The 27,740-nt window shown below is 51.4% G+C and overlaps 1 protein-coding gene across 3 annotated transcripts in view; it reads left to right on the plus strand.

Moving 5' to 3' along the window:
* The window catches only part of RBM19 (RNA binding motif protein 19), a 49,093-nt gene that overhangs the window by 16,426 nt on the left and 4,927 nt on the right, over positions 1 to 27,740 (plus strand). For all 3 annotated transcript variants that reach the window (XM_085238351.1, XM_085238352.1, XM_085238353.1), the window contains exons 18-23: positions 328 to 388; positions 2,123 to 2,202; positions 3,924 to 3,979; positions 5,243 to 5,359; positions 20,914 to 21,019; positions 25,367 to 25,487. In XM_085238351.1, coding sequence (XP_085094477.1) covers positions 328 to 388; positions 2,123 to 2,202; positions 3,924 to 3,979; positions 5,243 to 5,359; positions 20,914 to 21,019; positions 25,367 to 25,487 — 541 coding nt within the window. The remainder of the gene's footprint in view (positions 1 to 327; positions 389 to 2,122; positions 2,203 to 3,923; positions 3,980 to 5,242; positions 5,360 to 20,913; positions 21,020 to 25,366; positions 25,488 to 27,740) is intronic.

The following is a 27,740-nucleotide window of genomic DNA, read 5'->3' on the forward strand; positions in this document are numbered from 1 at the left end:
CAGGAGTTACCTGCAGTTGAGTCCCGGCCTGGGTGCAGACAGCTTGTAATCTGCTGTGGTTCCCCACAACAGCCACGGAGCTCAGCGGTTTCTGAGGAGTGGTGAAGGATTTCTGGGAACGTCTGTGTTGATCTATTTACAAGTCTGTGTGTGTATTTGTGCAGAAATAATCTTGTAGGAGAAAAAGCAGCTGTACTGCCTGCTTGTCATGTGTGCCTGGCGGGGAGGTAGGCTTGCAAGCGTGTGTCTCTGGCTCTGAAAGAGTGCTACACTGTCACTCAAACTGAGTTATAAGCCTCTGACAAAGGGTGTCTGAATTCCTTGCAGACGTTCTCCAAAGTGGGAGCTGTGAAGAGCTGCACAATATCCAAGAAGAAAAACAAAGCAGGTACTCTAGATGTTACTGTTCAATTCCTTCCTGCAGCTGGTTGCTGAGGGCTCAGGTGTGGCACTGCGTTAGCATTCATCTGGATGAGCATTTGTTATTTTTGCATTGGCAAAATCTTCAGTGTTTCTAGAAGTATGCCTGTTGAAATGGCTGAAAACAGCAGCCAAAAACACACTGGAGTTCAGTCTAGAAGGTTAAGCTGAATTGTGGAATTTGTGGAGATGTGGCCTTTTTCTTGAGATCAGGACAGAGAAGCCAACTCCTTCAGGATCGTAGAGCAGGATGCAAATTGAAAGGGACCAGTGCACTTAAATGATTGAACGTGTGCACAACACTTTATCCACAACAGCAGCCACAATCTTCCAGGGTGCCTGGCTGAGTACTGTGCTGAGTGTTGTTTGCTGCCTGCGCTGATCCCAGCAGGATCTCTGCTTCCCTCCCACGGGGTCGGACAGGAAAGGGATTGCATAAGGCAACCATGGCTGGATGGGCTGCATCTTTCCAGATTTTAGGCTAGGGACTGCACAGCTCTGTGGGATTTTGCCTTGGGGAATAACTCCCTAGGCATCCTTTTGCATGGGATGCTTAAAAACTCTGATTCATTGAAAGAAAAAGAATAAAATCAGTTCTTCAGTGCTGCTGACGTGTCTGGCATGCTCATGACTAGACAGCAGCATTTGAATCTGGTCTGAGCTCATACTGCCTACCAGAACTATTGGTTTCTGGTGCTGCAGGGTGATCTCAGTATCCTGCTGCCTCTCAAGTTCAGAAGTTAGAAATTTGGTGATGTGTTTTTGCTTGTGGATTTTTCCTTTCCTCTCCTAGCTTTATTTATGGACTTGGAAATTGCAACTGCCTTTCTGGGTTCACAGAAGCATATTCTGTTTTTTGCCTGCCTCACAGATGTTCTGTCTCTCAAGTGTTGGGCTTTTGTTTTGTTGTAGTGGGAAATCATCCCATTACTTGCACATGACAGTTTGCATTTAAACAGATCTCAAATGCTTGGTTCCCAGCAGTGGTCATTAAGTGCCTATTTGCCGTGTGTTAACCAAAACCAATTTCTGAATGGGTTGCAGATTAGAAAAGCCTCATCTGGGGACCAGACTGCAACCTGCATATTTCTTTCCCACAGCAAAAGTCACATTTACGTCTGGGCTGTTTACAAATTTCCCCAGTGAAGGTCTTGTTTTGTACATGAGGGAAATGTCCTGTGTGTAAGCAGAGGCTTGTGTATCTATAATAGGATCAGTCACCCTGGCTACAAACAGCGGTTGTTCTATAGGACATACAGTTATTGTTTTATTTATGGAAGCTGTGCTGAAATCTCACAAAGCTAGAAATCAGTTTGGCATACAATGCCATCTCTGATATCAGCATCAAAACAAGCTCTTCAAACTGAGCATCCATTCTAGAGCAGTATTTTGTTCCATGCAAGCTGGTAAGGAGTACTAATGAGGAATATGACAGTCAGGGCATGAACAGGCTGGCCCCTTCTTCGGTGTATTAGTTTTTGCTCCCCCCCAGTGTTAACAGTCAGAGATTCAGAGAATTTTTGTGCTCACAGTTGTCCCTGGATCCTGTTGGGTACCGCAGTTAATGGTATGAATCCATGTAATGCTGTGGCAGTGTTAGTAGTTAGTATGTAACAGCACTTTTTTCTGGTTTGTTTTTATATTTACTTTTTAGTATCCTTGTTTCCTGCTATCATAACAATTTTCCTTTATCTTCTTATAGGCACTTTGCTTTCCATGGGCTTCGGATTTGTGGAGTACAAGAAGCCAGAGGGTGCTCAGAAAGCCTTGCGACAGCTCCAGGTAAGCTGAGATGTTGCTGGACCAGGTATATTTCCAGAGATAGTGGGCAATGGTGTAGATAAACTGTAAGGTTCAAAATCTAGTTGAGGAAGAGGGATATCTACCCTCTTCCTATCAGTACTTAGAAGGGTATTTCATACTGAAACCTGAAGGAAACCTACAAGAAAGCAGGAGGGGGACACTTTATCAAGGAATGTCGTGATAAGACGAGATAATAGCTTTAAAATAAAGAAAAAGGATCTAGATAATATATTAGGAAGAAATTCTTTACTCAGAGGGTGCTGAGTCACTGGAACAGATTGCCCAGAGATGCTGCGGATGCCTCATCCCTGGGGTGCCCAAGGTCAGGTTGGATAGGGCCTTCAAGAACCTGATCTGGTGGGAGGTGTTCCTGACCATGGCAGAGGAGTTGGAACTAGGTACTTCAAGCTCCCTCCTAGCTCAAGCTATGGTTCTGTGCAAGGGGAAATAGCTTGAACAGAAGAATGTTTACTAGCACTGATCCTATGCAGAGATGGCAGAAAATGTGGAATTATTAAAATTCAACAAGTTTATTCTGCAAGGTTTACTTTGCAGCAGTTACAGAGACCCAAGCCCCCACAGAATAAGTATAGCTTAGTATTTGTTGTGGGGTTCAGTTTCATCTTCTGTGACTCTGCCAGTGCTTCAGGGACTTATAGCCTCACATTTTCTCTATCACACTGCCATAGGGCTTGGATGCTCTTCAAAGGAATAAGTCATTTCTGCTGCTGCTAGAACACCCTAGTGTCTTGGTCCACATTACCTGGGTGATGCAGGCTAGACAGCAGGAACACTCCTTTTCTAGATAGACCTGGAAGAATTGCTCTGTGTATAATGGCTGTTTGCTCCGTGACTGCAATCCATGGGTGTCACCTTCAACAGGTGGTGATTTTGCATTCCACAGCTGATGTAGTCTTGAGATAGATGGGCATTCTGCATTGTGTTGAACAGCAGAATCCTGGGGTATAAGTGTAAGCAGGACAATGGAGATTTTGCAGAGGGAGTGGGCGGCAGGGCTCCAGGTTCCCAGCATAAAGCCTTTGCATGTCCTGTGCTGTTTCAGGACTGATTAGGCAAGAGGCGGTTTGTTTTCTGTGCTTTAATGTGTGGGTAGCAGGGGACTTCTGTCTTGGCTACTGACAGCAAGTGAGTCATCCTTGGCTCATTCCAGAACAAGCAGTAAGGTGCTCTCTGCCTTGAAGAGTTTGCAGTCCAGAAGGAGAAGAACTAGTAGCCCAGGGCAGGGCAGTGACTTGCCTTTGGCAGATTAGTGGCAGAGCTGAGGCCAATGGGCAGACATGAAGGTGCTGGCTGATTCCTCAGTTGGTCAGACTATCTCCAGCTTCATATCAGAACCTTGCCTTGTATGAATGGGGAAGAACTTTAGTGAGGAGAAAGGAAGGAATATATGGGAAAGAACAAAGATGTGAAATGTGAAGATTGTGCTGGAACAGCTGCCCAGAGAGGCTGTGGATGCCCCATCCCTAGAGATGTTCAAGGCCAGGTTGGATGGGGCCCTGGGCTAATATTAAATGGGGAGGTTGGTGGCCCTGCATGTGGCAGGGGGGTTGGAGATTCATGATCCTTGAAGTCCGTTCCAACCCTGACCATTCTGTGATTCTGTGAAATGCTATGCTTGTATCCTGGAAGCTTGAATGCTGTTGTGACTCACACTTTTTTGTTTTCATTTTAACTTTAAGGGCTGCATTGTAGATGGCCATAAGCTGGAAGTCAAAATCTCTGAGAGAGCTGTCAGGTAAAGCTGTCTTCCTTCTGTAGCATGGTTACATTTAGTCTGTGATAGATCTTGGTCGGTTCTTCATTTCTAAGCTAGTATCTCTGCTTCATAAGGATGTGTGGCCAGTAGTGCTTTGGCTGTCTGACACATCAGCCTTTGTTCCACATTGCGTGGAGTCACCTCAGTCAGTACTTGGAAAGGAAGAAAGAAAAAAGGAGAGGAAAAAAAAAGCAGATGTGAAGGTGCTTGCTTACTAAGTGACTGACATCCAAGTGAAACCTTGAGCAGCATACACTGATGGGGTGCCAAAAGTGGGTCCAAGGTGAGAACCAGGCACGTGATACTTGTTTCATATTTAAGGAAAAGGCTTCTCTAAAAAATGCCTAAAGTTCTTTTGGTGGGGAGACTCAGAAGCAGACCTTTCTGTGGAGTTACATTTCCTGATGTCACATAAAGAGGGTGACTGACTCAGGTTTATAGCCTTACAGTTGAAATCTGTGACTCATGTCCACGGGATTTTGATGATCTGTATCTACGAGGTTAAAAAAAAATAAACCTAGTGTTTGAAGGTGGTTACTGGCACCCTAAAAACTGTCTTGTACACACTTTGGAAATGCTGTGAGAAGAGGTGTCTCTTAAATGGCATAATTCCTTTGCAAATCTGGTATTTGGGGCCCAGAAGGCTGACAGTTCACTATCTGCACTCTGCATTTTGTGGCTTTTTTTTTTTTTTCTATAAAGCATTCATACCCATTCTGGATTTTAAAATCCAGCTTGTAATGTAGAATGCTTTACTCTAAGCTGCTGTTTTTTTTGTATTAGGTAAATTTTTATCTTGTTCAAATGCAACACAACCTGAGCAAAATAATTTAGTTTTGTTTACTGTTTTCTAAGTCAGTAGGAAAAAGAATGAATATTAGCCTGCAATAGACTTCTTGTTTAAATATGTGCAAATGGTTCATCACCTTATACTGAGTAGACAACATTTGAAGTCAGAAGAAAAGTTGGAGGCAAATGTGAGTACAGGCCTGCTGCCTGAGCTCCGTTGTGGCTGCACTCAGCAAGCCAGAAGCTCTGATTTTAAATTTGGGATTTAAATTGCTTGCATTCATTCCTTCTCTATGTAGCCAATGAAATATCCATTGTCAGCAGTACGAAACTGGCAAAGATGTCGTTGTGAGCTAGCTGGCTAATTCTGATGGCTGGCATTCAAGCAGACAACATGCCCTGGGTGTGTTACTCTGCAGTGCCCCTTACCTGCCCTGTCTGTTCACCTGCCAGGCCTGCTGTGAAGTCCTCCCGAAAGAAGCAGACGGTCAAGAAGCAGAAGACTTCCAAGATCCTAGTCCGAAACATCCCGTTCCAGGCCACCGTCAGGGAGATCAGGGAGCTCTTCAGGTAGGAAAGCATTCTCTTTCAGGTCTGGGCAATGCCCTGCTCAGGAGCCAGCAGGGTTTTAATGCAGGATCTCGCTGTTGGAATGTAATGATTGTAATGATGAATTTTGACTTCTTTGTGGGAGCAAGTGAACTTCTAAGTAGAAATGATATAACAGGTTTTTCTGCTATAGATATGCTGTCTGTGAGACAGATGACATATGCCAGAGTTTTAGCTCAAGTGCTCTGACCTGCCACAGCTGGGTGGCCCATCACTCTGCAGTAGGCATGCACGAAGGATGGACATCTCCCCCTATCCAACAGATGACACAGCCTTGGATATTTTTTTTCCCTCTTGTTTGTAAGGCTTGCGGCAGCATTCCTGCTGCTTGGCACACCTGGCTGGGAGGAGCACCGAGAGTCACTGCAGACAGCTGGTGTGAGAGGTATCAGCTCGGGCTGACTCCTTCCTCCATCTGCCCTGCATACACAATGCTATAGCTCCTTCCCAGCCTGCAGGGAGCACATAAATCTGGCTCTGCCTTTGCCGCACCTGGGTGTGTACCTCATGTGCTTGATGCTGTGCATCCCTGTGGCTGCAGGGATGTGAGGTATGCAGCTTGTCAGAGTCCCTCCAGCAAAAAGTACCTCAAGCCCTACCTGAGCGATGAGTAGGGATTTCAGGATCCCAGCCTGCATTCTGCTATGTACTGGCTGCTCTCTTCTCTTCGTATCCTCAGCCCAGTTGTGCATACAAGGATACAGTAAGCCTTTAGTGTATCCCAGAAAAGAGTTGCAGCTGTGTAAAGTGCAGCTTATGCCATCTGCTGATTCCAGGGTAAGAATCCAAGCGGCGGGCCCAGGCCATGCCCCCTGCTGTGCTGCTGGCTTACTGGAGGAATCTGGGAGAATTGTTGTCCAGCTCCGTCCATCCATTTTGCGGTCAGCAAGATCGAGGGCGACAGCACCCATCCGCAGGATGTGAACTCCTGAGTCAGAGGAAGCTTTACCGTGGAGTTGGTGTTTGTCTCAGCAGCAGGCAGTGGTTCTGCTGGGTCAGGGTTGTGCTGTTCCATGGAACCACTTTAACCCTTTGAAAGTTATCAGGCCATGCACCAAGAACTGCCTTGCACAGAGCCACAAGGCTTTGCTGGGAGCAGGGGAAGCTCCTTTCCCTATATACCCCTCTAGGAGCTGTGATGCTCTCCTGCCCTGACGGTGGTTAGAACAGTGGGACAAGGACAGTAGGTCCGTGCTGCTACAGCCTGTGTTCTTGTAGGGTAGAGGAAAGCCGTGGTGGTGACAAAAGCTGTATTCTGCAATGCTGTTTTGGAGTGGGGTCTTTGGTTTTAAGTGGGTGCACGCCATGACTCAGCCCAGATGTGTTCAGGAAAAGCATGGTGTAAGGATTCACGTAGAAGAGCAAAGGGATTTTCGTGTTGTGCAGGTGTAGCCTGGATGCTTTTGTTTCAGCGTTGCCCTGTGAGCCCCAGTGGAAACAAGGCCCAAAAAAGCCTGGGGCTTTCAGAGCAGCATGCTGAGGGAGCATGTTAAGTACTGCTCATTCAGAACTCAGCCTGTGTGGTTGCAGCCATGTCCCTCGTAGCACCAGAGCAAACAAAAGCCTGGAACCTATTTGACTTTTTGGGTGCCGAGCTACGTTCATGGCGCGGGGAGACTTGTGAACATCAGGAGAACAGATGAGTCCAGCAGAGAATGAGGGCTTTGCTGTGTGTTTTATTCTTCTCTTGCCTTGTCTGGGCACCTGGGACTGGGGAGAGGCGGGGCGGCTGTGATTCACAGCGCAAGGAGCACATGGCCTCCAGCAGCACGCTGCTGCCAGCGCTCTGGGGTGATGCGCGAACATCCATTTTGTTTATCTGGACTCTGTGGAGAGGGGAGTTTGGTCCTCAAAACAACAGCGGATGGCCTGGGGGGGTCCATAATCCTCCCCACGCCCAGCCAGCCCTCCTGGCCTGCTGAGAGGCTGAAGCCGAGCACTGCCATGTGCTTTGTGCTCTGAGATGGCTCTTTGACGTCAGGTGCCTGTGCTCTGGAGCTTCTTGCGTTTCCGTGTTTAGGAACCCGTCTGATTTTCTTGTTGATTTGGAACCGCAGACAATAGTTGGGCGGCAGGGGCGGCTCGGCCAGCAGGGCTGCAGGGGGCACTCTTAGCCTGCCCAGGAGAGCAGCGGGGCTGTGCGTGGCACCGCCAGCCTGGGGACGCGGGGACGCAGCCCGGGCACAGCCCCAGCGCTGAGCCGAGCCGGGGACCCTGCACGACTAGCTATTGTTTCACGTGCTCCAAAGCCCCAGAGCCCTGCAGCTGAGGTCTCTCAGCCTGCTCCCTTCTGTGCTTGCTTTCTTTTTTTTTTTTTTTTTTTTTTTTCCTTTTCTCAATTGCTTTGGCAGGAGAAAATGCATGTGTTTTTACCCCCCAAACAAATATTTACATGTTTTGAGCTTTTTTGAGAAGCTCTCTTCATTTCTACATCTCTCACGGGTGGGCGTTAATGGCGCTGAAACAGCAAAGAAGGGAGCTGGATGTTTTAAATAGCACATTGTGAAGGCTTCTGTACACCGCTCGGGATTTCCTGAGCTGGCAGTGCTACCCCACTTGTCTTTATGCTTTTTAGTGTCAATGATTAAGGATCTGTGGCTTGAACGCTCAGAGCTACGCAGCGCTCATTCTTACAGCAGATGACAATAGATGTGGCTGCTGCCTTCCTCTGACTGCTGGGCGTGAGCAGGGCTGCGCTGCCGTGGGACTCCGTGTCCCAGCTCCATGCTGCCCATCCTGCTGGGGCAGTGCAGCTGTGCCTCACAGAGGTGTGCAGTGCTGCTGCAGAGCTCTGCCCTCCCATCCCCAGGTGCTGCCCTCTGCCATCCATCGGGGCTGGTTTTGTGAGATCTGATGGATGTTATTTTCTCCAGCAGGAGAAATGCTTTTCAATTATAGGGGCAGCTTTTGGGCGAGGTGTGAAGATTTAGCTTTTGTGGGTGTGTTTTTTCCCCATTTTTGTTCTTTATTAGATTCTAGTCTTATCTTCACTACCTGGAAAAATAACAAAAGATAGACGGTCCTTCGTTCTTCCCAAAGAGCCATAGTTAGGGGGGAGAGACAAAGGCACTGATATCCCATGAAGACTGCTAATTTTTGCTACCAAATTGGGGGGTTTTTATGGTGTGACTTTTTTTTTTTTTTTCCCCCAAAAGGAACTTGAGATGTGGCAGGCTGAATTGGAGATCTGTGAAAGGCCACATTTTCACAGATTGGAGCTCTGGCAATTTCTGAAAATTAGTCTCCTTTAAAATCTATCACATTAGATCCGTACAACCTTCATTGGATGTTTCAATTAACTGTTTGTTTCACGGAGTGCTCTGCCATCCTCCTTCCCTCCACCTGCACCAACTTTCATGGATATCAAAGACGTGGCTGATTTGCAGCTGGCCCATAACATTTCAAGGAGACACATTTTATTTTTTTGCCAAAAAGGACGCGGTTAGATTTGGAAAGAGTTGTCTACAGATCTGTGCCCAATTGAATGCTACCCGAGACATAGATGGAGACAGAGAGCCTGCCTAGAATTGGACATTCCTGCTGCTTTTGCCACCAAAGGAACTGCATCTTAAGTTGCATGTTCTGAGGCTGGCACTGTTTCCTTTTAATTTCTTTGCAAAGTACTCCTGAAAGTATGGAGAAGGGTCCTAATGACCTCTGCTATCAGCCCTCCTCCGCCAATTGGGTTCCCAAAAATTCTGAGCGCTGCTCAAGGTGAGGTGTCAGGGCAGTTCTGATTTTCTCCATCCTAACAAAAATGTGGCAGTTAATGCATCTGGCAAAACAAGTGCCTGAGCCTGATGAGGAGGAAGCAGATCTCTTCCCCCGACAGAGGGCAGAAGTGAGAGTAATGGTGGAATGGGGCATCAGAGTGAGAGCTCTGCTAGAAGGAACATCTCTGAAGAGAGATGCAATGGATAAACTGGCAGAGAATTTTTTTTTTTTTAAAGGCAGTCTTTATGAAGTTAATTTTATAAGATGATGCCTTTCACTTCTTTTGACCTATTATAATAAAGTGTAGTTATCAGAATGGGCTTTTCATTTCCCATTATGAAGGATGCGGTGGTATAATGAGTCCGTCTGCCAGACACACTTGCTGTTCACACCTTTCTCCGAGTAATGGAGCCTACATGACTGCAGACAATTTCTCCTTCCTGGAGTAACGAGTAACATTGTCCTGTTGAAGCTTGGAAATCTTTGCTACTGAAAAGGCAGAGAAGGGAAGAAAAGAAAAAAAAGAGTGCCTTCATAAACTTGTGAGTTTGTTAAGCAACTGCTGGGAAGTATTAATTAGGATGCACAGTGGAAATGCCCTTGGGATGCATGGCGCTGCAAACATCACTCTCTGAGCTGTCCAATGTCAGCTCATTCTGTGTGATATTTTGCTTTTAAAGCCTAGTTGTTGTACTGGAAAGATTTCAAAATCTATTGCTCTTCCTCCTAGTTCCTTCTATTTCCATCTCAGTGATTTGAGGAGCAGAGATGGGATTGCTAGCTGTGTAGGCGCTGAGTGGGCTGGACCCCACTACTGGGGCAGGAGAAGGGGAAGTCATCTCTCCTTTGTAAGAAGGCCTCCTGGAAGCTGCTGGGCTTGTGCCCTGCTTGCCCGGGCTGTGTATGTGAGCAGACTGAGCTGCATTTCTAGGCAATTGTATCAAGGTGGTCCAACAGTCAGCATGCAGCTACAGCCGGTCTGAGGGACTTGTGCACTGGGGAGGAGGGGATGGGTGTTGGATAGTAACAAAGCCAAAGTGAAACTCCTTCTGTCCTATCCGTGGTTGCTTGCTGGTTGGAAGCCAGCACTCCTGCTGCCTCTGCAGCAAATGCAGAGCTGTTCCTCAGGCTGTTTCTGTCCAAACAGAGCCTCATGGTCCCTTCCATGACCTGGTGGGCAGGGGAGTCCCTTGGTGCCCTCAGATTGACAACCCTTCTTCTGGCATGGTCTACAGCAGTGGGGAAAAAGGCTTATTATCCTCACTAGTTTTGTATACTGGGGTTTAGGTGCATTGCAGAAGCGAACCCTACTACTGAAATGAAAAGAGATCAGTATATGAAATGCTTGAATGGATGCTGCTGTAGCAAGGCCTGGAGGTGTCTGTGCAGCTGAGCTCCAGCTACTCCACAGTGCCTGTAGTCATGGGGCCAGTGCTGGACACCCCCTGCCTTGTCTGGGTGCTGGGACAAGCAGCAGGAGACATGCAATAGGTGCTCTCAGGTGGGACCAGGAGGAGCGGCTGAGGAGCAAGAGGTGGAACTTGATTGCAAGTGTGATTGCTGACAGCTGTGATGAGGCCTTTGTGTTCCTATTGGAGTTCAGTGGAATTGCTGAGTTATGTCCTCAAGGAAAGAAGTAAGCAGTTTAAATAAGCAGTCAACCCTTGAGAGCTGCAGAGCAGTCATAGGTGCCTGTGTGTGCCGTGGTGCCCCCAGAGTACCCTGGGTTACATGCTAACAGAGCTTTTGCCCTATTTTGCTGATCTTATGGGGAAAAAAAAACATGCTGCTGATTCAACTTCAAAGAAAGTTTCCTGAAACCTGATTGCTGCAGACCTGGGCCTGGAGTGCTGTGGGGCTGCGTGCCCTGGAGAAGCAGTGGAGACTGGCTGAGGGCCCCGTCCTCACGGAGTATAAGAGCAGGGGCGTCCAATGATGCTAGCAGATGATGGCACTTCTTTAATGCAAGATTGCAGCTCGCTCTTAGGATGTGGTGTGCATGTTGCTGGCACCCTAGGGTGTCTGTGTAGGGCTACTGGGGCTGCACAAAGCTGCTCTGAGGTCAGTGCTTTCAGCCTAGATGCTCCCATTGCAGCTCAGCCCCTCTCAGCCCTTGCTGTGCAGACACCATCTGCAGGTGAGATTGGACAGCATCTGGAAACGGTGCATCCTTGGTGCAGTTAGGGATTAGCTTGAGTGATGGCTGCCTCCTTCCTGGCTGAGAATCCTGCCTCATGGTGCCCTGCCCACATGCAGGGCTCTGGGCACTGCCGTGCAGATCTGTGTGCTGAGAGCTGCTGGGATCTGTGGGGCTGCTTTATTTCTGGCGCTATCTCAAAAAGCATAAATTAATATATATGTGTATATATTTTTGGTCCTTCTTCTTCTGTGTTGGAAAACCAAACGCAGCAGTACTGGGCTGCTATTCAGAGAGTAGATACGTAGCCGGCTGCTTTAATTTGACTATCCAAAACAAGCCATGGGGTGCAGGAGAGTGAAATAGGTTTTCGGTGCTGTTTTTCAGTTTGAATCAAAAAGGTGTTTAACATAGATAAGGAAATATTTAACTCTGTGTTATCTTGGCAGGGCTGCTTTAAAAGGTGGATCTTCCCAAGAGCAGAAGGAAGATTTTTCAGTACATCCCTTTCCTTGCCTTGAATATTCATTTCAGCACTGGATTTTAATTTTTTTTTCCCCTCTCCCATGCTCAATGTGCTCCACACCCGCAGGTCCCTGAGCCACAAGGAGCTCTGGTTGCCTGTCCTGCTCAGTCCTGTTGCCCAGTGCCATGCAGGGCTGTGCTGGCGGCTCCCCTGCAGCAGTGCTTCTCATCGAGCTCCATTCATTTGTGGTCATCAGCGCAGAGGGGCTGGGGAGGTGAGGAGAACTGGCAAAGGGGCTGCGTGTCGCACGTGTGTCAGATGGGATTGTGGTATTCTGCTCTGGGGCTTTTGCAGTTTTTCTGTGCCATTGAAGACTGGCACAGGTGCGAGCACACGTGTTGTTTTCTTGCTCAGTAGGAAACGAGCAATGCAGCCCATAGAGGAGATGGCAGCCAGGGTTTCTGAGTGACCCGCTCTTACTGTTAGTATTATAAGGTCTTCTTTTGTCTGAACTACTCAGAAGTTTATATGCATGTAAGGAAGTGAAAACATGTACAACAAAAAAGTAGAACTGTAGCTGCGTTGCCCGTTGGTCATCCCTCTGGGGCTGGCAGCAGATTTGCGAGACGTAGGAAGTTGCAGTGATGCTGGCCTAACTTCTGAGCTTGTATCTCAGCTTTTAGGACATGGAGCAATCAAGGTGATCGTTTTCTTGATTTTAAAATTCTACTCTGTGTCATTTCTTAGCTTGATGTTGGCCCAGCCACTTTCCATGTCTTTTGCTAGCATATGTGTGAGTATTTTTCTGTCTCACTTCACAAGAAGACCCTGAACGAGCCCCTAATGAATCACAGTTTCCAGCTCATGACAACACTGTGTTCTTTATTTGCATGTCTACTTACATTGCTGCCCTCTGCAGTGTTTCTTCCTCTCCCTCTCCTGTGGGTTTCCAGCCCTGGAGCTGGTCTCTTACTGCTCTGGACAGGCCCTGCCAAGCTCTCCCTGTGCCCAAGCACTTCTGTTGGCTTCTGCTGCCCATGGCACTATGAGCATTTGTCTGCACTCCCACCCACACGCAGCTTTTCCTGATGAAACCAAGCCAAGGCAGAGCCCGCTGCCATCTGCCTTCTCGCCTGCCTTTGCTCCTCCCTCAGCAGTACCTGAACCAGCTGAGCGCTTCCAGGCATCAGGCAGAGAGATCTGAAATGTGACAGCCTGATCCAAGTGAGTGCAGGCAGCTCCTGCGGCTCGTCCTCCTGGGAGCAGGGTGCTGGGGAACCCTGTTAGGCATCCAGCAGCTCACATACCACCCCTTGCTTGCTGCCTGTTTTCAGACCAAGGTTTTGTTAGGGCATGAGGAGCTGGTGCTAGGAAGACACTCTGCTTTCTGCATACTCAGTGGTGGACAGACTGCTGCTCCCTCTTCGCTTCTCCCCAGCTTGGGTCTGACTTCTTGTCTTCTTTCCCTTTCGCCACATGGCTGTGCCAGCAGCCGAAGGGTTAAATGAGTTCGGGGGCAAGGGACGGGGGTACAGAGCTGAGGTATTTCAGATGCTCATTACTCACTGCCAGCTTCCCCCAAAATCATATTAATTTCATGCTGTCATGCAGGACTGCGCTGTCTTTCCCGTCAGCATCCAGGAAGGGGGGGTGCTCATCTCCACCTGCCGTGGGGCTGCTTGTGAGGAGAGCTGCAGCCCCCGTACCCAGGCCGTGCCCCTCTCAGCAGGGCTGGGTTCCCACTGCCTTTGAGGGCCCAGGGGTCTGCGGTGCTTCTCCAGCCGCCTGCTCCTGCTGATCGTTTTCCACCCTGCTGCTTGTGCAAGAACCCCATGAAATGAGGTGTGCTGCAGCAGGAGGGAGGGGAGCAGCTTCTGCTGTCACTGCACACCACCAAAGCCCAGCTCTCCTGCCACCTCTGCGCTGCCTGCATCACCTCCTTCACTTCGTGATATTCTATTTTCTTTTTTTTTTTTTTTTTCTCGTGGGTTTAAGCTAAAAGGGTCAGGCTATCTCCTCCCTGCCTCCCATCGCCCTCCCACTGCTGTGCTCCTTGCAGCACATGGCCCTCCCAGGTCACAGCACCTCGATTTCCCTGTGTGCAGCAGGCTCAGAAGAGCGGCTCTGCCCGCCCTTGGGTGGGAGCTGATGCTGGCCATCCTGCAACCTGCAGGACCTGCGTGCTCTCAAAAGCCATTTTCCTGAGGAAACAGGGCTCTCCATCTGCCCACATCACATCTTACCCCTGAGGCTGAAGAGGGTGCAGGGCTGCTGGATTCCGACCAGTAACACAGAGCTATGGTGGTGGATGGAAAATGGTGCACAGACTGCTGCTGCCAGCATGCAGTGCTTCTCATTGCCAGTGCTCTGATACCATTAACCAGCTGAGTGGCGATGAGTCCAGCGTTATTTCGTGTTCTTCAGTCTTCCCGTAAGCATCTCGCTCGTGCTTTCCCATCTCCTTTTGAGGTCCCTCTTCCTGTAGATGCCATCCTCTGAGGTGTGCCCTGCAGCGCACTACTGGCACAACAGCTGTGGTCTTTTGTCAGCTCCAGCCCTGCGGGTGCCCCTGCTCTGCTCTCCCCCCAGCAGCTCTCAGGGAGCTCCCAGCTCTCCTCAGCTAAAACACTGCATGCAGCAGCCAGCAGAGCCGAGGTGTATGGTGCTGTGCGGGGATGCTTCAACTTCTTCTCCTGTAGAAGGGAGCTCCTGCTTGCCGGCGCTGCTCTGTGCTGCAGATGGAGCAGGTAAAGGGAGGAGAGCACACCCGGTACCCCCAGCAGAAGCCCTCACCTGCCCTGTGGATTTGACGCATGGGGGGCATCATCACCATCTGAAAGCAGGAGCACTTTAAGGGTGCCCACTTTGTGCCTGGTGTTGGAGCATGGGTTCAGGGCAGGAGGAAGCAGCACTGCTGGGTTGTGACATACACGGGCTGCTCCTGAGCCTGCAGCTGTGTCAGCATGGAGTGCTGTCCCAGCAGTGCAGCATTGGGGTGGTTGGTTCCCACCCAGGGCTCTGCTGCTCTCTTGGTTGTTGCGGTGCAAGCTGGGGGAACACAGAGAGCGTCTGGAAATATTCCTGTGCTTGCAGTGCTTCTGCAGTGCATCCAGCTGCATGCAGCATGCAACTGGCAGCGGTGCTGCTGCTGAGCTGTGCTTGGCTGCACATCCTTTGTCTCCTCCTGGTCTGAGGAGCTTGGATGCAGCTGTGAGAGCTGTGTGCACTGTGCTGTGCTCAGATCTCACCATCCTTGCTGTACTGAGGCACCAGAATACAAGTGCTTCACCCAGGCTTCTGCGTTCTGAATGCATTTGCATGCATTTGATCTTCCCTACATGCTTCTCTTTCTTCCTGATGAAAATAATTAATCTGGTTGTTTTTCGAAGTCATCCTGCAGCTTTACAGGGACAAGGCTTAAATAAGGATTCTCTTTAAAGCAAAGCTATGTTAAAATAGCTTTCTGCCTATAAATATCTCCTTGCTTCTATATTTGTTCTCCGGCTCGGTGCAGGAGGTTGTGCAGCCGGGTCTGTGCTGGTTTCTGCCTGTAGGTACAAGGTTGCAGCCAGCGTCCTGCAGCATTGCTATTTTCCACGCAGGGTGCCCTGTGTCCCTTTGGGGGCTTCAGGGTATGGCTGCATCTCCCTTCTCATGTTTAGTGCTTTGCCTCTTCTCTCTTTGAAACCAGCTGAGTCATAAGGAGCACAGAGCAAAGGAGATTTGTACCAGGCCCTCCTGCAGGCACTATTTTTAGCATAACTTATTTCTGACCGTAGCTGCACTCTGATTTTCAAAAGAACCATGAAGAGATAAATCCCCAATCTCGGTGCTGTTTGGGCTGTGGGTTGCTTTGAAATCCCCACATGCAGGAGGTGGGTGCGGGCTCCGCCGCTCCTCAGCCCTGAGGAGTGCTGTGCTGGAGCTGCGTGGCTCAGGAGCTCCGCAGAGCACTGTGGGTGTGAAGTCTGTCCACAGATTCCAGTCCCTGGGTTTGGGATGTAGGGGTGTCGGCCTGTTCTCCTGGTGCCTGCAGTGCTGTTCAGCTGGTGCCGTGCCTGTCCCAGCGCTGCGTCTTCCCTTTGCCACCCCGAGCACTGGGATGGAGAGGTGCAGAAGGAGATCCGTTCATGCTTTGAGTAATGAATCTTTAAGCGTGAAAATAATTGCAGATAATGCCCAGGTGTCCGCCCAGGGGGTGTGAGCGTGCTCGGTGAGTCCTGGGCACTTCTCTTTGGTCTTGCCAAAGAGGAGGAAAAGTGCCTCCAGCCGTGACGTGAGGCAGACCCCGGTAAGGAGCCGCATCCCAGCACCGTGCAAAGCCCCGTGGAGCGGGATTAAACGTGACAGCGTTACGAAACCAAACCCAGTGCTAGCACCTGTTTAAGAATGACTTAAGTGGAGGGATATTAAAATTTTAAAACCTGCCACTGTGCTGCTGATGGAGGATTTAAAAAATAATAATTACCGGCCTGTTTTTGTCCCTCTTTTTGCTTGGTTTTCAGAATTGGTTTCTTTCTGTTTAGCATGCAGCCTAATTGCGTAATTACACGATAGACTGGAGTAGAATTTAGTGCGTGTAATACCAGTTATAAAGAAGAGCCCTAATTATGTATATCTTCTCAGGTAAATAATACATCAGGGGCACAGAGTGGCCTAATTACTGCTCTGAAAACCTGCCTAATGACTAATTTACTTGGAATTTCAGAAAGCTTTTGATAAGGTCCCTCATAAGCAACGTTAAAGAAAATAAATCGGAAGGGGTAAAATGTTTTGCTACATTTTTAAGCAAGCAGTTGAGGCGAGGAGCAAACAGCCCCCATGCTGCTGTCGTGTGTCCTTGCGGGAAGGGAAGCCCTGGGGCTGCTGAGACTCCCGGAGCAGAGCCTGAGAGCCCTTAGCAGGAGCCTCAGGGTCCCCCGGAGCCGTCATGGGGTTCCGTGTGAGCACTGAGCTGCTGCAGGGAGGAAGGCAGCAGGCAGCAGCCCCGTAATAGGGGTGCAGAGGGGCAGAGGACGTTTCTCCCAGAGCACCACAGCCGCTGGCTTTTGGGCTCCCCATTCAGCACAGCTCTGCCTTGTGGGCGCTGTGTGTATCCTGCGGGGGTCAGCCAGGTGACAGCAGGCTGTCTGCTGTGCCACCCTCTTTGCTTTTGGGTTTCCTCTGTGTGTTCCCAGCTGCAGGATCCAAAGCAGAAGGAGGGAATGAGCACAACAGGCCCATGCATGCTGGGCAGAGATGAAGCATGGGGATCTTTGTGCCTGGCTGGCGACGTGCTAATTGGCTTTCTTACCTAGCAAACTTTGCAAATGATGCTCTTTTAGTTGTCAGCAAGATAAACAGTTGCTGCAGCAGGTGTGCCAAAAGCACCGTCTGGATGTAATTAGGCATGCTCACCAGAGAGCACCCAAGAAATGCAACAGAGCTGCTTGTCCCAGTCATGTCTGGGGGTAGGAACAGGGCTGGCAGTGCTTTCCTGTGAGCTCAATGACAATAAGGCCTAGGTCAGAGGTGGATGCTGCTGGTGCTGCATAGCACAAACATACGGAGCCCCTCTGTGCATCGAGAGTTTGCATGGCACAGGGAGGGAACAGCCTCCTGCAGGGCCCAGAGCATCCCTTCCCTGTGGTACAGCAGCGTGGTGCTTGTGGACCTTGTGCTCTCGTACTGGATCTGTGTCCTGAGCGTGGGTACGCTGCTCTGCATGGCCTGGCTTCAGCACCTGCCTCCTGTGCTGCTGAGGTGTTCTTGCAGCTGCCTTTCTGCCCTGGATGCTGTGCACAGGGTCTTGACTCTGTCCTACATACTGAATGCTCAGGTCATGTTGCAACATTTCTTTTCTTAATCTCAAACGCCTTCACTGGCTGACAGGCTTTGTGTGTCTGCGTGAGGCTGGTAAGCAGCAGCCGCCAGCTCAAGCAGTGGGCAAGGGTTGGCTTTCCAAGTCGCCAGGGCAGGGAGCTGAGCCTGGTGGCCATCTCCAGACTGCAGAGCCTTCGGAAGTGCTGCTGGTGAGCTTCTTCCATCAGAGTGAGTCAAGGGTGTTCCCTGTGGAAAGGCTGGCTCCAGCACCTACCTCCTGGAGAAGCCTGATGTGGCCTTTCAGCCCCTTCATTCCCTCACAAGCAGCGTCCCAGAGCTCCCCAGGACCGAGTGCTGGGGCAGCCCAAGGCTGGGAGCCGTGCAGGCGGCACCACGCCAGAGGTGTCTGTGGTGGCATCGGGCACTGCCATTGCCCAGGTACAGGACGGGGACAGCTGCCACTGGCTGCAGACACGGAGGGCTCCGGCTGTTGGTGGCTGGCTGTGCCTTGGAGCTGCTGTACCCCTCTGCAGGTGCCCCCCTTGCCCTGTGTGCTCCTCCATCCCCAGCTGCAGGGTTACCGAGGAGACGGCACTGATGGTGCTGGTGATAACGGTAATGGGGGAGATAGGTGGCAGATTAATTCCTGAACTCCCTAACAGGATTTAAGCTAACAAGAGAGGAGGGCTTTTTTTCTCCCTTCCTTTCCCTTCCTCCTTTCAGATATTTCCTGTGCTGGGGATAACAACACCGAGGAGTGTTAAATTGGCTCTGAATGTCCACCCCTGGCTGTCCACATTCTTGTAACGATTTCATTAGCTTGAATTATCCACGTTATTTTCTTGTAATGGGATTAGCTGAAGTGGAGTCAGCCCCAGTCCTGCAGCGGGGGGCGGGAGGGCCGTCCATGCGGATCTCATTAACTCCCACATGGGGTGGGCCAGCAGCTCACCCAGCACAGCCCCTGGCAGGGCCCTGCTTCCAGGGTGGGGGAACAGGAAGGAACATTCTTTTTTTCCCTTTTATTCCTTTTTCCTCTGTAATCAGCACATCAGCACAGAAGCAGAGGTGGGCGTGGACATAATTTACTGGGGGAGGAGGAAATGTCCTGTTTGAGGGTGAAAGGAGAGGGGAAGAAAAAGCAAGGTGACAGTGACTGTTGTGCATCGAAGGAATGAGTTTAAGCAGAGGTGCACTGCAGGGACGTGGCTCTGCGAGGGGGAAGTTCTCATCTTGCTTGGGCGCTGTGTCCCCTTCCAGAGCCATTGCGGTGTGTGGGACCTCTGCCCAAGCTCCGTCCTGGACTGTGTCATGCATCCCCAACCAACTTCCCATGCCATCATTGGCATTGGGTTTTTTTCCTGATTTAGGACCATCCCATGCAGTGGGACATCAGTATGTATCTGAGGACATAAGAACAGTTTGTTTTGCACAAGGAAGAAGATGGTTCCTGCAGAACACCCCCTGAGCCCATCTTCCACGTGTGGCCTCCAGAAAATGAGCACAGCCCAACACGCAGTGTGCTGTCACCAAGTGGGAGTCTGCACCTTCAGTGGTTATCCTACAGCTGGTCACAGCCTCAGCCAGGACATTGCTCTGTCTGGTGCTCCCATCGGAGGGCTGCAGGTTACCTCCTTGCATACCATCTGCTTCCTTCCTTCTTGACACCTCATGGGGACAAACTATGTCCCTGCCCCGCTGCCAGCACTGCTCCCAGGGGCTTTGCAGATGGCCCAGCCCAAGGAACCTTGCTCTACAGGAAGTAATCGAGTTCCCCCGACTCTGCTTCTCTCCCCCATCCTCTCCAAATCTGGAGGAAATAATTGGAAAAGAGAGGTGTGAGCCTCTGCCTGGCACTGGAGAGGAAAACATTAAAGGCCTGGGCTCTCCACTTCATTCACAGCTCCTAGGATGGTAATTGCTGTGTTGTGGTTTCTAATTAGCACCGCAGCAGGGGAGTGTTTTGCTTCTCAGCCGGGAAGGGCCAGCCCTGTCCCCCACTGCCCTGCTGAACATTGCAGTGCTGCTCTGAGTGCTGCTGTCCTGGATCAGCTGCCCCACGGCTGCCCCACTGTCACTCTGATCCCACAGACATGTTGCTCCAGGTTTGGACCCCACTGTTGGTTTCTTTGCAGCTAACTTCTTCCCTCTGCTGTTCTGCATCCCCATGGTTCCCCTGTGCCCCCCGTAGCCACCCTGCTGCCATTCACCGTGCAGTTCTGTTGTTCCCTGTGCTGTGCATCAGCTCTCGGCACAGTGCCCAAGGGAGGTTCTTCGTGCTTTCGTGCACAGAGCAATGCTGTAGCACTTCAGCCAACATTCTGTTCCCCCATGCCATACATCTCATTTCCCACAGATAATGCATTGAGGCTCCCGTAGTGCATCAGGTGAGGGCTCAGTTCTGAATTCTTTAGGCCAGGAGCCCTTTTGTTGGCCACCCCTGTGCCCCCTCCCCAGGGTACCAAGCACCCGCAGAGACACAGAGCTCTGTGCCCCATGCACAACCCTGCAGCCGAGGCCATGCATCTCCTCAGGGGGTTTGTTTGTTTGTTTGCATGGCAGTGGCCCGAAGGGGGCATGAGGGAGGGAGAGCTCAGGCAGCCCCGAGGAGGAGGCGTGCAGATTCATTTTGAGGCTTCATCATGGTGCATTTACACAGCGCGTTGCCTCAGGAAATTGGGCGGATGGATGCCTGGTCATGCTGCCAGAGCGCAGGGTTAACTCCCAGATTTAGCTTATATCATTTCATGAGAGCATTTACGGCCTTTACTGTGTTTATTCCCAGGTGCTCTCTGGCACTGCTGCATCCCAGGCTCCTTTTGTATGTGCGCGTGTGTGTGTAGATTTTCAAATAAAATAACACATCCAGTCCGACCTGGTCTGCATTAAATATTTATTGGTTGCAGTTTGTGCATATGTGTTTGATAAATGGAAGCGAGGGGAGGGGAAGCAGGAGCTTGGACACAAGCAGAACATGGGCGTTATCCTGGATTCTCAGGAGTGGCATGCAGTGAGCTGTGCTGGAGTCATGCTCCTGGGACTGGGGTGGGGGCTGCAGGGTGCCCATACCTCGGATCTGGATGCAGGCACAGCCCTGCCCGAGGGCCCTGCTTTCTGCACATCTCCTCAAAGGAGGGGAAGTACAGAAGTTAAAGCAAGGGAGGTGTTTGCTCTGTGAAGATGTCGGCTGGATAGATGCATGGCCTTTGGGATCCAACAGAGCTTCCAGCTGTTATGGGGTGCTTTGGGGGTGCTTTCCCTTGCAGGAAGTGGGTGGCCTCAGAGCATGGATTGCGCAGCCTCGGGGCTGCCTGTAGCTGGAAGTGCCATGGTCTGGGAAAAACATGGCCTTCCCATCAGTCTCGGCGTCCTCACTTCTCCCCCCTTTATTCACAGCACCTTTGGGGAGCTAAAGACCGTCCGGCTGCCCAAGAAGATGGCAGGAACAGGCTCACACCGCGGCTTCGGCTTCGTGGATTTCCTCACCAAACAGGATGCCAAGGTGAGGCTCACTCCCTTCCCAGCCCTTTCCTGGACCAGGGGGATTTGGGAGCTGCCTGCTGGGGCTTACCCCAGGTCTGACATGCTGTTGGACTCACCACAGAGCTGCGATGGAGCCAAACCCCAAAAGTGGGCAGCCCCCAGATGTGCTTTGTCTGCATTCAGGACATTGGCATATTGTCACCCCCTCTGAAGCCAACACTCTGAGTACTCTACAGAGGTGACTTCTAAACAGATCTTCTCTGTGGCTGTGGGGAAGTCCAGGAATGCCTGCTGGGACAGCTGTGCCTTGCAGTACCGTGCTTCAGACCTGCAAGCCTCTGCCTGTGGGAGGAATGGCTTACGGAGTAGTGCTAACAGCCACTGGACAGTCAGATGTGTGCTGTTGTTATGGAGCTGACACCCAGGGCTGCTGGGGACAGCTGGCTCTGGGACATGGCATGGGCTTCACCCCCAGAAAACAAATGGTCCCATGTGGTCTTGCTTGAGCTGGGTAACCAGAGGTGGCTCATGGGAAGGAAAATAAATTCCATCACAATATCACTCTTTTCAAAGTGCTTCCTGGAGTACCTTGCAGGAGAAAATCCTGGGAACCTGAGCAGTGCTGGTTGGGACTGAGTTCTGAGCAAGGAGTACCTGCTCAGAGAGCAGTGTGACAGCAGCTATTTCCCAGCCCCTATCCTCCAACACTCCCAACAAGGAGAGTCAGCCTTGGGGAGGGTTTGCTCCTACCAGCACAACGCGTTTGCAGGAGGCAGGGCAACACCTGGTGTGTTGGGCAATGCTTCCAGCCAGCAGGTAGCTCCGCCAGGACTGCAGGCTGTGCTGGGCAGCTTTGTTTTGTGGTGTGTCACTGATGCAGTGGGTGCAAGTTGTTGTGAAGGTGCTGTTTGGGTGTCCCTGCTGCTGGTGATGTGTGGGATCTGGAGGAGGAGCGGCTGTGGGTATGGGCCAGGGTCATCACTGTGGTGTTACTGCCTGAAACCAGTCCCAGTTTTCAAGACCATGAGCAGAGGTGATAGAGGGAGGAGCAGGGAGCAGGCATAGCCTGTGTTTATATTTTTAGACAAGATCCACTGATCCAAGATCACAAGGGACTATTAGATCATCTGTTCCAGCATGACCTCCCCTATAGCACAGCACATGGGGTTTCTGTGTTAGTCCTCTATTGATCCACATTCAAACCTCCTTTGACTCAGCACCATGCTCCCCTCCGGGCTGCGTACCTCCAGGACAGCTCTGCTTGGTACAGCTCTGCTCATACAAAGCCTCTGCCAGCCTCTTTCAGGAGCAGCTGGCTGCAGGAGAGAGATGCCCTGCTCCAGGTGCTCCTGCTGCCAGCATCTAGCAAGGACCAGCACTCCCCTGGTCCCACAGACAGGGAGCTTGAGCCCTGAGAAAGATCACTCCAAGGGTTCCTCTTCTTTTCCAGCAAAGCGGCTTTTCTTCCTTCCTTCCTTTTTTTTTTTCTTTTTTTTTTTTTCTTTCCTTTTTTTCAACCTCTTTTCTTTTAGGGATTTAATTGTCTCACAAGTGGCACATCAAGTACACTCCATTGGCCGTCTGGAAAAGGATGTGCTATGTATTGATGAATAGGATCCTGAATATTGTAAACACAGCCATAATTGTCTGAGAGTTTATTGCTAAGTGAAATGAGAGAGGAGGGGAGTGGGCCTGGAGACCTCTGAGCTGAATGGCTGCGGACGATCAATGACTTTTTTTTTCCCTAAGAGTGGTAATTTGGAAATTGCTCATAAGCGTCTTATAAAACACGATGCTTCTATAATAGAACAGTTACGGTGGCTTTGTTGGGTATTTAAAACCTGTGACCTCCCCATTTGTCTTTCTCTGAGCCGTGACAGCGCACCTACAGAGGTTCTCCAAAGCTGGGACAGAGGTGTGGGCTCCCACTGCAGTCCTGGGGCTGAGCCCATGAAGTTTGCTTCCTGCAGCTGTCCGTAGGGCTGTGGGATGGACCTGGTGTGCACCAGCTGGGCACCGTGTATGCAGTGTCAACTCTGGGTACAGAAGCATTAGCCACGGGATACGTTTCCTGAAGTTCCCCACACAGAATTGTTGTGGGATTGTTTTTATTTTTAAACTATTAACTGGGAGCCAAGTTTCCACTTTTCTCCCTCGTCAATATAAAAATACATCTGGTCTCCAAATAGAAATTGCCCTTTTGGGAAAGACAGCCAGCCCTTTAGAAATGAGCACACATGGAAGGAAAAATCCTGTGTGCAGCTGGCAGTGCCGCAAGCATCCCCCGGTGGGACTGCTTCTTGTGAGGAAGGGAAATGTATCAGTCTCCTAATGGTGGTGACCCTCTGTCCCTCCAGTGCCGCCAGCCTGAGGCTCTTCAGCTTGAATGTTTTACGGAGCAAGGCAGGGGGCTGCAGACAGAGCAGCCCTGTCCTCAAATTAACAGAGCACGCAGGGATGGCTGCAGTACCCCAGCCCAGCTGTCCAATGCAGCACGGTGCTCAGCCCACAGCGGGTGCAGCCCCCAGGAGCATCCCGTGCCCACAGCCCGTCTGCTCGTCCTCCCTTTGCACTTTTCCTGTTCAAATGTGTCTTTCTCCTCCTTGGGTTTTGTTTGTTTGGTTGGTTGGTTTTTGTGCAACAGCAGCAGTGGCACATTTCCCCTTCTTGCAGGAAGATGTTGGGCCTTTGGATGCATGGGGGAAGCTTTACTCCTCTCCACCCCTTTGTCTCTTAAATCAATGGCGCATCCTCTCTTTTCCCTGAGGTAGTATGGATCCCACTTAAAGCAGCAAATTCAACTTGTTTGTTTTCAGTGGTTCCCAAAGGAAATGACGTTGGGTGTTTTTCACCTGAAGCACACAGCTCTTCGTCTGCAGCCCCAGCCTGGGGAGCCCTGCAGCACTGGGTGCTTTGCTTCTCCCATGTGTAGGAGCACTGGGACTGGGCAGGAGCTGTGCACCTCCCGCGTCCCACCAGCAGGTTCCTCCATCACACAGCAGCCCTCTGCATCATTGGTCCAGAGAATGCTGTATGTACCTATGCCCTGTCCTACAGCCTCCTCTGCCTGGTGCTGCAGCTTGTGAGCAATCCAGAAGTCAAAATGAACAAATGAGAGCCAATGGTGAGCGCTGCCGTTGTTTGCCAGGCAATGGCAATGGCTCTTTGTGCCAATGCAAACAGCCATCACAGCTCCCCACTGCTGCTCCCCCTGAGTGTTTGTTTAAGCCAACACATTGCTCTGCTAATTGGATCCCATTCTGAGTGGAAAAGGGACTTTAAAACAACAGCAGCGGCAAATAAAGGCAGCTGTAGCTGCAGAAGGCTGCAGCCTCTCATAGGGAAGCACACCCCCCCAGAAATGAGGCCTGTGTGGGACTGTGGGAGTGGCAGGGTGGAGAAATGGAGAGCACTGATATGCCAGCAGGGTGCAGGGAATGGGAGATGTGTTCCTCTCTTCTGGATTGAATGGGAGTTATGGGAGTGATGGAGAGTCAGAACCACTGAATTGTTAAGGCTGGAAAAGAACTCTAAGATCACAAGTCCAACCCCAACACATCCCCACCGTGCCCACTATCCATGTCTCTCAGTGCCACATCTCTGCGGGGCTTGAACAGAGGGGTGTGTTTCTGTCTGCTGTGCCTAGAGTGAGTTTACAGACTTTATGAATTTACTTAATCCTAATCTTGGCTGAGGGTTTTTAAAGAGCACGCTAGATTCTTTGCTTTGTCCCATGCCTAGCCATGTATTGCACAAATGTGCTGGCCAGCTTGCTTGCATTCAGTGTCAGCAAGAGATAGCTGCTGTATGGCTGATTGTGAAGACAAAGGGAAGTCAGGGAGAAAGCAGGGGGAAGGTAAGGGGAAGGCAGACTTCCTGGCACAGGCTGAGAGTCGTCCTGCTGATAGATTCAGAGCAGCTTCTGCTGATGTTGGGTTGTGCTATGCTGTGCCAGCATGGAATGGGAGGGTTCCCAGGTGCACCAGGCAGTTAGTTGCATCTTCCTTTCCCTTCTCAAGGGCACATGCTGCCGCAGTGCCAACAGGGATCAGGTGTGACCTGACCCCCTGCGCCGTCCCCCACCTCACCGGGTGGCAGCAGCGCTCCTGGTCCCAGGGCTGCACCCAGAGCTGAGGAGCTGTGAGGGGCTCCTGCTACAGCCCGCGGAGATAGTGGGTGGTGATTGCTCTTTGCAGGTGTGTGGAAGATAAATGATCAGGCCAGAGGTGCTGATGGAGACGAATCCTACCCAAAGTGCTCAGAGCAGGGTGTTCTCTCCCCTTTAGATTCAGGGTGGATGGAGGGGCATCTTTGTTTTTCCTTACTTCTTATTTTCTCCTTTTTTTTTTTCCACTTTGATCTTCAGAAAGCATTCAATGCCCTGTGCCACAGCACGCACTTGTACGGCCGCAGGCTGGTCCTGGAATGGGCAGACACAGAGGAGACGGTGGAGGCCCTGAGGCGGAGGACAGCTGACCACTTCCACGGTAAAGAATCCTCCTGGCTGCTGGCACACCCAGCTGGCACTGAGCCACTGGCACATAGCCACGCTGCGCCGGCCCTTCCCCACCCAGGAGAGGTGGGCACACTGCTGGGAAACTGCTGCGCTCAGGCAGCAGAGCATGCAGCTCTGTGCAGGTCGAGCAGAGGGCTGCAGGCTGGCTGCTTCATCTGACATGGCCAGGCATATGTGCCAGTTACCCACTGCACTGGCGGCACCGGGGCTTTCTGTGCCAGCTGCAGGCTCTGCTGTACCGGCACCCTGCAGTGCCGCAGAGATGGGAACAGCAGGGGATGAGCAGCCCTGTTGGCACTGTGCCACGCAGAAAACCTTCCAGCAGAGGAGTGTGGATAGGGATGGGCACTGGGAGGGTGATGGAGTCACAGAGAAGCTCGGTTACAAAGAACAAGTAATGTGACCATCGGGTGGGATCCAGAGAGTGCTGTTTGGATCAGGTGCCCGAGAGTGACAGCTCGGTAGATAGCAGCACTGCAGGCTGCTATTGACAGCCATTGACAGCGCAAACGCTTGGCTTGGCAAATATTTATGTAGGAAGGGTTCCCCTGGGCTGGAGGCCTGAGCTGGAGATCGATGCTCTCCTCCTGAATCTGCTGCAGCATCCCTTAACTCTGCCGCACACCTGCCTGTCACCGGGGGTGGCACAGCACCGTGGGGTGGGCAAAGCACTGTTCCCAGTACTGGAGGCTGTGGATGACGGGGAAGAGGTGGGTGGGAGCTAGATATGTGGGGGGGGGGACGACATGGGCTGAGCACCAGCATGGGTGCTGAGAAGACCTAAAGGAGCCTTGTGATGTCTGCCATGTATAACAGCTGCAGGCATGCATGCGGAGCAGGGAGGACAGGCACTGCCTAGAGATGGATGCACCCTCTGGAATGTAGCTCCCAGCAGCGGTGTGGAGCCAGGCTCCAGGCAGCACAGCTCATGGCACAGCCCATGGCCAGGCTCCAGGAGCACAGCTCCATGGCACAGCTCATGGCAGAGCCCATGGCCAGGCTCCAAGTGGCTCAGCTCCAGGTGGCAGAGCTCATGGAAACAGCCTTTGGCCAGGCTCCAAGTGGCACAGCTCGTGCACAGCTCATGGCACAGCTCATGGCACAGCCCAGGCCAAGCTCTGTGCAGCACAGCTCCATGGCATAGTTAAGAGCTGCTTGCCCCTCAGCAGCTCTGGGGCAGTGTCAGTTTGGTCTTAGCACAGAAACGCTTCCCTGAGCCCAGATGCTGCAGGAGATGGAGCATTCCTCATTCCAGCTCCACCTCCCCTCTGCTGCAATCATGCACCTTGCTTCTGGACACTGCTTATACAAATTTGACCCTTCAGGTCTTGTTTGTTAGGTTGGAGAGCTCTGGACCTCAAGTCTCGTCTCTTGTCATAGGCATTTGTCATAGCAGTCAGGTCACATCTGAGCCATCATTTCCAAAGATCCAACAGACAGAGTAGGATGGAGCAGGGCCCCTTCCCTCACTGCACAGCACCTGGTGCTCTGCAGTCCCACTCAGAACTATTTGTGTGCATTCATGAGCATCCTCCTGTTCACGTACTGTCAGTGTGCAAACCTACACATCCATCCATCCATCTGTCCGTCCATCCATCTGTCCACCTCCTTTGGTTTGTATCCCTTTCCCTCCATGCCCACCGCAGGCAGTGCGGCCACACCACGTCCCGCTCCCATCCTCCCCACTGCCATCGACCGGTGTGGGAGCACCGTGCCAGCAGGCCGCCGGCCTCCTGCCAGCGCTAACGTGGGCGCCAGCTGCGCCGGGCGCTCCTCCTGCTCCTCGCCATCGATCAGAGAATTAACTGACAGATGGGAAATGCTGCGCCGAGCACAGGAAGGGGAAGGGCTGGCTTCTGCCGGGGGGCGAAGCGGTGGGAGCCGTGGGGCTGGGGTCCGGCCCTTGTTTGGGCAGGCGAGGGCGGAGAGAGGAGGGCAGGGGCTGAGCCCCTGTTTGCTCCCCCCCTCAAGCTGCAGGCCCCGAGCTGCTGCTTCCCCATCGGTTGTGGCTCCCTTTGTATTGTCTTTCTTCCTCTTTTCTTCCTTCTTTCTTTTTTTTAATTTTTTTAATTTTTCTCTGAGAGCTCGTCTGTAACTAATGCAAACACATGCCGTAGCCAGAGAGTAAACCCCGCAGGATTAGCACGGCATCCGCAGCCCCGCCACGGTGTAATCCCGCCGTAATCCCTGCCGGCCCGCCCCCGGCTTTGGCTATTGTTTAAAG

Source organism: Meleagris gallopavo, chromosome 17 (genome assembly GCF_905368555.1).
Source record: "Meleagris gallopavo chromosome 17, MGAL_WU_HG_1.1, whole genome shotgun sequence".
Classification (NCBI taxonomy): domain Eukaryota; kingdom Metazoa; phylum Chordata; class Aves; order Galliformes; family Phasianidae; genus Meleagris; species Meleagris gallopavo.